At 36.1% G+C, this 12,573-nt stretch overlaps 1 protein-coding gene across 3 annotated transcripts in view; it reads left to right on the top strand.

Moving 5' to 3' along the window:
* LOC106155980 (sprouty-related, EVH1 domain-containing protein 2) overlaps positions 1–12,573 on the top strand; it is a 32,909-nt gene that overhangs the window by 3,921 nt on the left and 16,415 nt on the right. Inside the window, exon 1 of one of the 3 annotated variants that reach the window (XM_013531028.2) lies at positions 9,829–10,996. The exons of the other annotated variants lie outside the window; for them this stretch is intronic. Within the exon in view, the coding sequence (XP_013386482.2) occupies positions 10,881–10,996 (116 nt within the window). The 5' untranslated portion in view covers positions 9,829–10,880. Of the gene's footprint in view, positions 1–9,828; positions 10,997–12,573 lie in introns of those variants that run through there. 3 annotated transcript variants of the gene reach the window in all.

Here is a 12,573-nt window from a genome sequence, read left to right as displayed (position 1 = left end):
TAGCTGTAAAGTGACCCTGATTTTTAAAAAAAAAAAGAAGAGAAGAATTTTGTTCTGCTGCAATGTAGGTGAAGACAGGAAATTGAGGCTGACCTCGAGAGCAGAGTAAAGTCTGAAAATGGAAAATTTACTGAAATAATCAGAAATCGCCACTTGATGTGGTAATTTCTGTCGGCAATCAGTTATTAGTGGCTGATCAGCTCTCTGTATTGTATGCATTTAGAACGCTGTGGAGTGGGTACTTTGGATCACCATCTTGATCTCACTGATAAGAAACGACAGTCATTTTACAAGTATTGCCCATGGAATGGCTGAAAGGGGAAAAATCAAGGAAGAACAGAAGCAATGAGATACTGTCATGAATAATTTTTTCGTATCTCTTGTAAAATGAAAAATAGCTGGTTCCAGTTTAATGTGATGATTTGATAATTAATTAATTGATAGATTATGTCAGAGTCTTGATTATATTTCATCAGCTATATGAGTTTGGGTCTTTGAAGTTTAAGATGGTCCGTTAAATACTTTCTTTTGTAAACTTAATGTTAAGAGGAAAGATTTGATTTGTTTTATTACATGGGAATGCTCAGAATAGTTATTTGAAAAATATTAGAAAGTATTGTAAAAGATGGATGGAAAAATGTTAGCTTTCAGTAGAAAGTGTGCTATTTAGTATATGCCAGACTGCTCATCTATGCTGGGAATATAGTCTAATGTAGTTACTTGGATGTGTCAAACTTACTGCTTTTGTCAATTAAACAAAAGACATATATATCAATTTAAAACATTAAAACTACTTAAGTTAGGAAAGAAAAATGTTTATTAGCAAGATCATGTAATGGAGAGTTTGGGTAACCAAACTTTACAAGGTTATTACAATTGACAGTTATAAAAAGATCTAGGAAACAATTGGCCATCTTGGCATTGGAAATTAAATAGAGTACTTCAGTAATGAATTTATACACTTTTATTTTTATTTTGAAGGTTTCTAAGAACTGTTGAAACAAGCAGAGACACAATAATTTATGTTCTTTTTTTCTCTGATGATATGATGTGATGTGATGTGATGTGATGTGATATGATATGATATGATATGATATGATATGATATGATATGATGTGTGCTGCCTTCACTCCGATATAGCAAGTGCTTACCACCCACGCAATGTATTGCACAGTAGTCCAGGTTGGATACAGAGTTGAATGGTGTCACATGGAGTCAGGGGGCAAAAGAACCACTCACCCTCATAGCAGTGACAGTCCCACTGTCAAGGATTGTCTTTTTTATATAATATTTTCGTAATTTATTTATTTATTCATTCATTTATTTATTTATTTTTGTAGCATTAATTTTAGACACAGTACAGTATAGTAGTACAAGTCCAGAGTTTGCCCAATCTCCTCTTACTCCCTGGTTCAATCATATATCATATATCATAGATATACTCTTATTTATTTGTTGTTCTTAATGAGCACAATATGCCCTGTTGCTCTTAACAATTATTTTCTCGTACTGCCTGTCCATCTGTTCATTCAACTTTATGTATGATCATGAGCAGCAATGTTTTAACAAATTCTCTGCTCTGATTTGAGAAAGGTAAAAGCAGCAGTGAACTGTGTAGAAATGGTCTGTTGAACTCTGAACATATAAATGGTGTGATATTAAAATTTGCTATCCCTTTTTCACAAATTGTTAGACAAGCAGGTGACAACTATTATCTGAAATTAGGGATAGGTTATTGTTACCCCTGTGACAGAAAAGCATCTTAGGGTGCTTTCCCAGAGATTTAGATCGATCTAAAGATTAAGTTTTAGATCGACCTAACTCCCTGGGGGTTCATGCTAAATTGCAGTCAGCCGAGCGGGCACCATAGTTAATTACCTCCTTACAGCTTTTAGTAGGCGGGACAGACGCTTAAGCCGGCCAAGCTGACAGTAATCTAGTGAGACCCTCCACAGGGATAGATCGATCTAAAAATCTATGGATATGGGTTGTTAAATACCCCCCCCCCCCCCCCCCCCCCCCCGCAAAATATAAATGAAAAGATGCCTAGGCAGTTTCATAAAGCCCCCAAAGTGGATTGACCATGTCCACAATATCATAAAATGGGAACCGTTTTGTTACTGTGATATTTTATATCAGACATGTCACAAGATGGCAGTCATTTCTCTGGACACTGAGACTGGGTTCCCATGCCTAGATCGATCCATCTGGAAGTTGACAGCAATTTAGTTAGACTCCCCAGGGAAATAAAACGATCAAATATCTGTGGGAATGGTCCCCGAAACTCTGGGTGAACCCGTCATTAACCTGATATTAAAAATAATCCAGTCTCTTCCTTTCCCAGTACAAATTAATGAACAGCCCAATATGTCTGCATGCAGAGACTATTACGGACTCAGTTTTATGACCCTGATGACTGCTACAATTGCTATTAATTCGACTTCTGTTCTGCCACATGTCTTGCATGAAGTTTTTACCTGTGGAAATTTGACCTCTGGGTCTCTCCACTCCCACTCAGTTCACTCCAGTAACTAATTACATTTGCAACAGCTCTGATTTTAATGAGAGCCACAACCCAAGAATAAGTCAGACTAGCTACTGTAATTAGCCTCCTATAACTAATAACTGTTCTTAGTCTCTTAAAAGTCATTGAAATAAAAGCCCAAGTGTGGTGATCTGGTTTGGATTTTTTAAACTGGGTTTCAAGTCATAGTTGTTAATAAAAAAAAAACAAGGATTTGATCATAAATTTGTGATAATGATTTTGCTAAATACCCCCCCCCCTTCCAAAAATAATGCAGTTTTTTTTTTAATTTCTATAGCTTCTTTTCAATTCTCTTAATAATTACACAATGCACATAAATGTGGGCTTTCTGATTTGTTGTATTTTAAATTCCTAAAGTCAATTCATAAATTAACCTGTATTTTAGAGGGGTTTCAGTTCAGCTTGAAGGCCAACAAGCCATCCTTAACAATCCCATCCTGTTCTAGTCTAAGTTCTTATCCACTTCAGTGGGAGGAGGGTTCATTATGAAATTTAAAAGAATTTTTGATTACACAGCATATTCTATTCAATCTTTTATGAGGTATTTTATTTTCAGTTGTTTTATTTATTTAATTTTTTTAAAATTATTCTTGCACAAAACAGCACTCCTTCAGTAGTACTTATTTCTAAAAAAGCTAGGACTTCTGATCATGAGTGACTCGCAGAAGACCATATGTTGCAATAGCCCATATTTGTTTTGCAATTAATAAAGATCTTCAAAATGCATTCCCAAATCCTCCCAAAGCAGCCTATGTGGGCCCAGTAGTTTCCTGGCATCCCTAATGAAGTGGAGGGGAATGTAGGTCTTCCCCCAAGTGAATAGAGAAGAAGGCTGAGAGCAGCCGACCACACCACAGAAGCCTTTCAGTGGATAATTGAAAAAGTTTTCTTTGGCATATGTATGACATAAGCACTTTCATATTTTATTATCGTGGAGGAAGATACGAGAGCCAGTGCACTGTGTTGTATTCTATATCTATATTTAATATCTTGTTGTCCACATGGATGGGGCATGGGTGTGGAATGTGATGGTGACAGGGCAAGTTGAGCCGTGTTCACAACTGGACTGACTTAAGACTTTAAAAAGCCTGTTGACATCAACAGACAATAGGTGGCAAATTATTCTATTTTAGATTCTGAAACCCCTTGGTTTCCCTACCTTGACTTGTTGTATGGTGGAATCATAAGGAGGAAAGTTTAGCTTAACTGCTTGTGCTGGAGTTAGCAGGTTACGTCAGAGAAAGGGCAACCCATCTTTTATGTAACCACACCTGAAACTTTAAACTTGTCTACTTAAATCTTCTTTGTGACAATGTGTGCGTGTGATAAAAAAACAGTCAAGGAAATGCCTACATAGAGCACTGAAACATTTTGTCTCCAAGTTCCGCAAGTGCATTCATGAATCGGCAACATGTGGCTGGGCCAATTATCCCTCAGTGTGAGAAATACCTGGCGACAGTTGGCCGACAAGGAAGGAATATCACATTGTAGAATAGTACTAAAAAATAGTCAGCAGATTGAAAAAAAAATGAAGGAAGGAGGGGTGGAGGAAAAATAGCTGCAGATGTGGAGTCTATGAGTCAATATTTCTTTGGTTCATTTTATGAATAGAAGAATTCTAGTGGATCTCCTCTGGAGTTTTTGTGGAGGGGCTGGTGTGTTGGTGAGGTGTCTCAGCTGTGTGGTGTGTTCAGCTAACCCCACCTCAATATGTAGTACTGGTTGGTTCTTTAGAGCTGAGGTTCTGCTGCTGAGGTTCTGTCTGATAAGGAATAAGGAATTTACCTCTAAAAAAGCTGATGGAATAAAATAAAAACATGAAGGTATGAAGAAGGTGGACAGTTTGGATAATAGTGTTAGAGTAAAGGTGGCAGTGCAGAGCTTGGGATCAGAGGAAAACTTGTGAAAGAAAACATGTCACACCTACAGGAGGTAGAGAAAAGATCTGATAGGTAAGATGAAATGGTACAGTGTGAAAATTTCAGAATGTATGAACCAAATCTATTGAATATCAGCAAAAAAGATATTTGAAGATAAAAATATGTAAGCAAAAAATTGTATGGTCCACCCAAGCCTAGTTTTTAATATTCTGATGATTTACTGCATCAGTCTGAATGACACTGAATCTGTGGTCAATTTTTTTTTTTAAGATTTTAATAAAGAAGCTTTTGTCTTAGCATTTTATTTGGAAAATCACAAGTTTTCATCTTGACATCTAATCAGTTTTTTAGCATTCAGAAAAGGACTAATACTGCTACATTGGATAATGTTGCATCAGAATTACTTTAAAAATTCCCCTTAAATAAAAAGTGCACTTGTTACATTCTTTATTATTTAAAGTCTTCCCCATTTAAACCTCTTATTAGTGGTTGAAAGAGGCACAGTTCTGACAGCACAAATAGCAAAAACCACCACAAAGCTTGTAAAAAAGAATCACACTGGTGATTTATAATTCTAGGTTTTTTCTAGTACACTAAGAAATTAAAATACTAACTAGAGTAAAAGAGGATAGCTCTGTTGAATTCCTATTTCTCCAAACCAGTCACTGAACCTCTGGTAGAAGGGTTAGTATCCACCTGTGTCTGTCGGTAGCATGTTAGCATGGCATGTCTGTATAATTTATCAATTATGTATACAAATGATCTAATGATTTGTGTGGATAATTTTGGGTGTGGGCGGATGGTAAGTGGTAAGCATATGCATCCTGTTTTGATTGGGAAAAAACATGACTTTGCCAAAATCTGCACATCGGACCTTTTATACTAGGTGAAGGGGAGGGGGGCGGGAGGCTCAAGATTTTGATTTAACTTAAAAATCCTTAATTTTCACTGATTTCATATATCCCTATCTGTATAGAAAGTAGACACACCCTGATGTAGATAATGTCTTTCATTAAGCAGAATCAATAGAGCCATTCGTGCCACTTGACATCATGTATAGCTGTAGTATTACTACTCCTGTCACCAGAGTTAGCTGAAGTCAGTTGATAACATGAACATTTTGCTCTGTAACCAAGTTAACCATATTTGAATTACCCAGGTTTATCACTGAAATTCAACTAAAGCTCTCTGGAAGCTAACCACAATGGAACTCTTGACTTCCTTATTTTCAAAAGTGTCACTTATTTAGTGGATTTAAATTTCACTGACTTGTTACTGAACATGAATTTGAAAAAAAATATTTTGCAACTTTTCAGTATTCCCATGTGGTTTTCATGTTACTGTACACATTACTGCATGCAATTTCTTTTTGAATTAAAGAAAAAAAGTAAGCATAAATCTACACTAGTTCTACAGTTTATAATGTCTCTTTGGATGCTGTTTCAACATCATCAGTGGTTCTTAGGCAAACTTCTGGCAGCTGGGAGTCATGAAATCTGGTTGTACTGGTACTTACACACCTCTGGTATTGACACAATACCTGGATCTGAATTAACAAGACAACTCAAAAAATTATTTGCAACATTTGATAAAATGTTCATTATTCCAGAGGGAAACCAGTTGTACAATTCCAACTGAATTGAGAGGGGGTGTCCTTCTAATATTTTATAAAGAGGGTTTTTTTATGTACAGACACAGATGTGTCTGTACATATTGCCATCACCTGCGTCTGTCGTCGCCGATGGCGATGCCGTCGCCGTGCACTTTCCTTGTAAACACGATAAGTGGAAGGCAGTTTTACTTTTTGGCTTTATATTTACAGAGCTGATGAATATTAATAAAACGCAGGTCAAGTTCGAAAATCAGCATGATCGGGCCATTATTGTAGAAGTTATGCTGTTTTTTCACTTTTCAGCATATATGCAACCTTGTAAACACATTTTAAGGAAAACCGTTAGGCCTGTTGTCATGACACTCACAGGAATAATCAATCTTACTAAAACGCAGGTCAAGTTCGAAAATCAGCATAATCGGGGCATTATTTTAGAAGTTATGCTGTTTTTCACATTTCCTCAGATTTCCTCAGATTTAATTCTTAGGCATGTTAATAGCCTTATTATTTAAGTAATAAGATACGTAAAAGTGTTTGTTTGACATTTCCTGCCTCTTTACAACATTGTTAGTTGATTATGTAAAAATGATGGTAAACTTGTTATCGTGTATTGTGTAATAAAGTGTCAAAAATGGAAATAAACTCATATCATTGCAGTTTGTCAGATTCAATCATTCACTATGTTCAGAATCTCAGAATGGAAGAAATTGGACATTTAACACTGTTCTATTGATATTTTTCACATCTCATCAATTTTCTTAGTTGATCTTATAAAAATGGCAGTAACCTATTAATTTTGTTTTATGTTAAAAAAGTGTTAAAAATGGAAATAAACCCATTTCAGAACAGTGCAGTCTTGTTTACATTTTGGCATTTTGAAGGTGTGACTTTGAAGTTCCATCGGCCTAAAAACCTTTGTTAGTCACGTTTACTATTTGTCCATGATACTAATATTTTATTATTAAAAATTGATGATCATTATGCTGTTAAACATTATATAATATTGCATCAAAATTTGAAAAAAACCTATTTTGGGCACTGCTCCCATGATGACCATATAAGAAAAACCATGTCACTTACTGTTCTCAAACAGTACAGTTAATATGTACAGATGTGTCTGTACATATTGCCATCACCTGCATCTGTCGTTGCCGTCACTGTCGCTGTCGCCGGCGCCATGCACTTTCATTGTAAACACGATAAGTGGAAGGCAGTTTTACTTTTTGGCTGTATATTTACAGAGCTGATGAATATTCATAAAATGCAGGTCAAGTTCGAAAATCGGCATGATCGGGCCACTATTTTAGTAGTTATGCTTTTTTTTTCACTTTTCAGCATATATGCAACACTGTAAACACAATATAAGAAAAACAGATAGGCCAATTGTCATTAAACTCACAGGAGTTGTCATTCCTGCTAAAACGCAGGTTGAGTTAAAAAATCAGCATAATCGGGCCATTATTTTAAAGAAATGCAGTTTTTTCACATTTTCCAGATTTAATTCTTAGGCATGTAAACAGTTTCATTATTGAACTAATAAGATAGGTAAAAGTGTTTGTTTGGCATTTCCTGCAATTTTACAACATTATTAGTTGATTATGTAAAAATGATGGTAAACTTGTTATCGTGTATTGTGTAATAAAGTTTCAAAAATGGAAATAAACTCATATCATTGCAGTTTGTCAGATTCAATCATTCACTATGTTCAGAATCTCAGAATGGAAGAGATTGGACATTTAACACTGCTCTGTTGATATTTTTCCCATCTCATCAATTTTCTTAGTTTATCATATAAAAACGGCAGAAAACTGATAATTTTGTTTTATGTTAAAAATTGTTAAAAATGGAAAAAAAAAAACATTTCAGAACAGTGCTGTCTCGTTTACATTTTGGCATTTTCAAGTTGTGACTTTGAAGTTCCATGGGCCTGAAGACCTTTGCTAGTCACATTTTCTGAATATCCATAATACTAATATTTTATTATTAAAGTTGATGGTCATTATGCTGTTAAACATTATGTAATATTGCATCAAAATTTGAAAAAAAAAACTATTTTGGGCACTGCTCCCATGATGACCATTTAAGAAAAACCATGTCATTTACTGTCCTCAAACTTACAGGAAAGAAACATGGGACTAAAATACAGCTTCAGTAGGAAATACAGTCTGTTTGGTAATTCTTGCTGCCAGTTAAACAGTTATTTTGTGAAAATATAATTTTTCACATATTGGCATTTTCAAGGTGTGACTTTGAAGTTCCACGGGCTTGAAGACCCATGCTAGTCACATTTTCTGAAAATCCATGATACGTATATTTTATTATTAAAATTGAGTTATTATGCTGTTAACCATTATGTAATATTGCATCAGAATAGAAGAAAACACAATTTTGGGTGCTGCTGCCATGATGACCATTATGGGAAAACCATGTTACTTATAATTGCCAAACTTTCAAAAAAGAAATACAGGACTAAAATGCAGTCTGAGTTGGAAAAGCAGTCTAAGGAACTTCTTTTTCTGGAAGTTATACATTTTCAAAGTGTAAACTTGTCACATATTTTAATTACATCGGTATTACCTGTTGAGGATAATTAAAATTTGATGTTGAATTTGCAGTTTAATATAATGTATTTTTGCATCAGAATTGACAGTAGCCTATTTTGTGCATAGTTATTTCCTGTTTTTGTCTGTACATTTGACAGCTTTGCTGCCTTGTTATTATTATTATTTACATTTAACCTTGGAGGTCTGCAGTATGTCTTCATCTATAAAGAATAAGGGAAATTGAGATAGAAAAAACATAAGACACATCTGTATAATATTTAATACGGTACCAATATTCCTTACTGACACAAAATTGCTTCTAGTTCTCTTGTTAAGTGAATTTTTGATGCCCCAGTTGATACCGTACTGAAGATTTTCATGTTGACCTTTTGTCATTCAAACATGAGTGACTTTGATTTGAATTAAATGAATGAGACACATTTGCCAAGTTGAATGTGTTAATTGCATTATACATTTTACTTTATAGATTACAGTATCAATGTTATTTTCAATGTCAAGGTAATTGTAAGCAACATTTATTGTACTTTTTCATGAAAGAAACCAAATGGACATTTGTATACGAACTATTCTATTTCTGATTCTACATTGACTGCCAAGAAACAAAAAGTGGCTGTCATTGTTTTAACTTGAAAAAAATTGAACTTTTTTACCTCCTCGTCTCATTTTTTATCTCTTTTATTTTTCAATGAAATAGTAGACAAGAGGGATTCTTAGTGAAAAATGAATCACTTAACCTGCAGAAGTAGGTCTTGCCATATTTATCTCCCATTGCCATTGTGTCACATTCTAGTATTCATTCAGTCCAGGCTAGAGGAACATAGTCAAAGTCACGTAACAATATCAGACATGAAACTGCAAAAGAGATTCCACAAGTTTACAAAGATGGGTCATATTTGTCGCCCTCTGGTGTTCACCCTTGGAGCCAAATAACTTCATCCTAAAATTGAATTTTAAAAAATGATGATATTACAAGTCTTGCTACTTTTATTGACTGTATTGTAATAAGTAGTTTAGAAGAAAAAAATACGAAAGGCATTGATTTGACTGTTATTTAGATAGGACATGTAGAACAGAAAAAAGAACACCTAAACTTTTGGATAAAATATATAATTTTGAATCATTATTTTTCTGATTGTTTTATTTGCTTTCATATTTCCAGATATAGAATTCATTTACTGTCTTCCTTTTTTCCATTCCTTTCTTTTTTTAATTTTCTGAAAAAAATTGGTCTTTTTTTCCTAACCCACAATTGATCATTTCCCCCCACAGGCAAAGAGAGGAAATTGATAAAAAAACTGGCATCAGGAATTAAACATAAGTCTTCCCCCATCACCTCTCTAGCCAACCCCCTACAGCCATCCCCGTCTCTCCATCTTTCTGTCTCTGTCTTGAGTTAAAACAACCAGTCATTTGGTGAAAAGTTTGCATTATTTTTATAGGTAGGTCTCATCAGTTGAGGTAGCTTGTGGTTTCGGGTTGCTTAACACTGATTGACTTGAACAGTTGTGTTTTCATTGGGTATAGGAAGTCAAACCAAAGGCTGGGGAAGGCGCAGACAATAGAGAAATTTGCTATTTTGATGCTGGCCTTGGAAGTCGTATTCAGGTTCACATTCAGGGCCACTGTTTAGAATTTCTCTTGGTGTGTTGAATGGTAGCCCAAAAAGGAGGTCAAGAGAAGACGAACTACTTTGGTGTAAAGTGAGAGAATTGACCAAGGAGAAGAGGAGCTCTAGAGGCAGAACAGGGAAAGGAGGAGGAAGCTCAGTATGCTGTGATAGTAAGACTGCACTTTACTCTCACTGACTTAAGACTGGCTGGGCCAAGTGGAAGGAAGAGACGTCAGTCGGTCAGGAAAGGGAAATCATTGATAGGGTTGAGCAAACAGATTTGGCTTAGGACTGGAGGCAGGCAGGACTACATGCTGGGGCTGTGGTGACAACACAATCTACTGGCTGCTGGGAGCCGGGAAAACTGGGACTTTACTAGAGGATATTCTGGGGAATTAGAGGTGGAGGGACATGGCAGCATGAGAGAAGACAAAATGTGAGGAATGTTGGTGAAATAGTCAGTGGTGATGGTGTATTTCTCTCCATACCTTCTACCCAGGGTGCTCAGGGCAGGAACGGTGGTATGGCAGATCATGTGACAGAGGCGAGAATTGATCTGGCACACTAGTCAGAGTTGAGGAAACTTGACTGAAACCACATGTGAGACTTGGATTACACAGGGACTTTTTTACATGGAATATAAAGGCTGGGACACTGGTACAGAAGAACTATGGAACTGGAGCCTATAAGGAGAAAGCCTGAAGATCTTCAAGTCCAGACTCATAAAGATTTTCCATTTGGAGTTTTAAGTCCTCTTCAGCCCATTCTAGAGCTCCAAGAGAACAGGTAGGGTTTGCAGATGACTTGTGTATGTTGCAGGTGCCTGGTGCTGCATCTGTAGGATTTCTGTAGCTTTTGTCACTGTGATGCCCTGAGTTACGGACGATTGGTAAACCCCTTTAACACTGGTATCTCAATACCTTGTACATGATAACAGCTGCTGTGAGTCGGGGTGCTGTATCATGACTGGTAATTGATTGGTGTGTGATCAGAATGAAGGTGGTTGCCAGTCATGGTGTAGACAGTGTGTGGGTGGAGGGCTTTGGGTTCTGATGACACACTGTTGTATGTAGGGTCAGAGAATTGATTGAAATTTTCATGACTTAGCATTATCAGAGTGCTGTTTGGATTAGGAGAACAACAAATGAGTCCAGTCTCTTTTGGTGTGATGAGTGTCCTTTTTTAAAGTGAAATAAATGTGAGAATTAACTTGAAAATTGTGAGATTTAACTTTTAAAACTTAAAGATTTATTCTTCATTCAAGTGATGTCACATGCTGTTTTATTGACCTCTCAATGAAAGTACAAAGTGGTTGCAAAATTCCAGTAGTAACCAGCAGATTGAAACCAGGCGAGCTGTAGATTTTATTGATATTAAAAAAAAAAAGATTGTAGTCAGAAAAAATACTCATTGGCTGATGCATAGCTTTTTTCCTATTAAAAAAACTAAAAGCAAGCTTGAAAAAAATGGTAATGCCTCCAGCCAGTCTTGTGTAGTTTTGAGAAGTTCATTGGCGGCATGTGTTCTTAATGAAACCATTGCGGTCCCGTACATCAGTGCAGGAAAGAGGAAGTCCTGAAGACTGATGTATGGGAAAAGCTTGTATGAAGTTGATTTTGATAGCACCACACTTGCTTGTTGGGGCAGGATATTCCTCTTGACATGACCCTCTGAACTTCTACTTCAAACAACTTGAGATTTGGAGAGCACAGAGAGGGTGTTTGTGTGTGTTGGGGAGGGGGTGAACCTGGGGAGAAGTGTGACCTGTCTGTAGTTACACTGACTTCAATTATCTTCACAGGGTATGCTGTTATCCTTTAGCCTGCCCAGTTTCCTGTGTATAATACTCACCTGTCAGTTGGCAGGTAATTGAGAGGAGAGGATGATCTCCTAGCCAAGAAAAGGTTCTGTGTTCTCTCTCTCTCTCTTTCTCTCTCTCTCTCTCTCTCTCTCTCTCATGATTATAGGATATTAAAATTTTGATTAAACTTGTACAGCAGTTGATAATTTTTATGGAAATTATTAGGATGACACCATCATTATTTTAGACTTGGAAGAATTTTTCTTTGGCCTATTCATTCAGAGCTTTTAAAATTATTGCCTTGCGTCTACCAGCATAGAAAGTTTCCACAGAGATAAAGATGTCGTTGACACCATTCTGTGTTTATTGATACCACAATGAGGCCTTTTTACTCTGCTTGAGCCGCGTGTGTTACTGATACAGAAACATATCTGCGATATTGATAACAGGAAAAGGAAAACAACAACCTCATTCATCGTAAGATCTGCTGCCTTGAACAGATTTCTGAAAAATCTAGGCCACTTTTTTTTTTAATTTAGGTTCGTAAACCAAACATTTTTTG

Source organism: Lingula anatina, chromosome 2 (genome assembly GCF_051362555.1).
Source record: "Lingula anatina isolate TDL-2025a chromosome 2, LinAna3.0, whole genome shotgun sequence".
NCBI classification, from domain to species: Eukaryota; Metazoa; Brachiopoda; class Lingulata; order Lingulida; family Lingulidae; genus Lingula; species Lingula anatina.
Note: the sequence above shows the minus strand (reverse complement) of the source record. Positions and strands in the feature narration are given on the sequence as shown.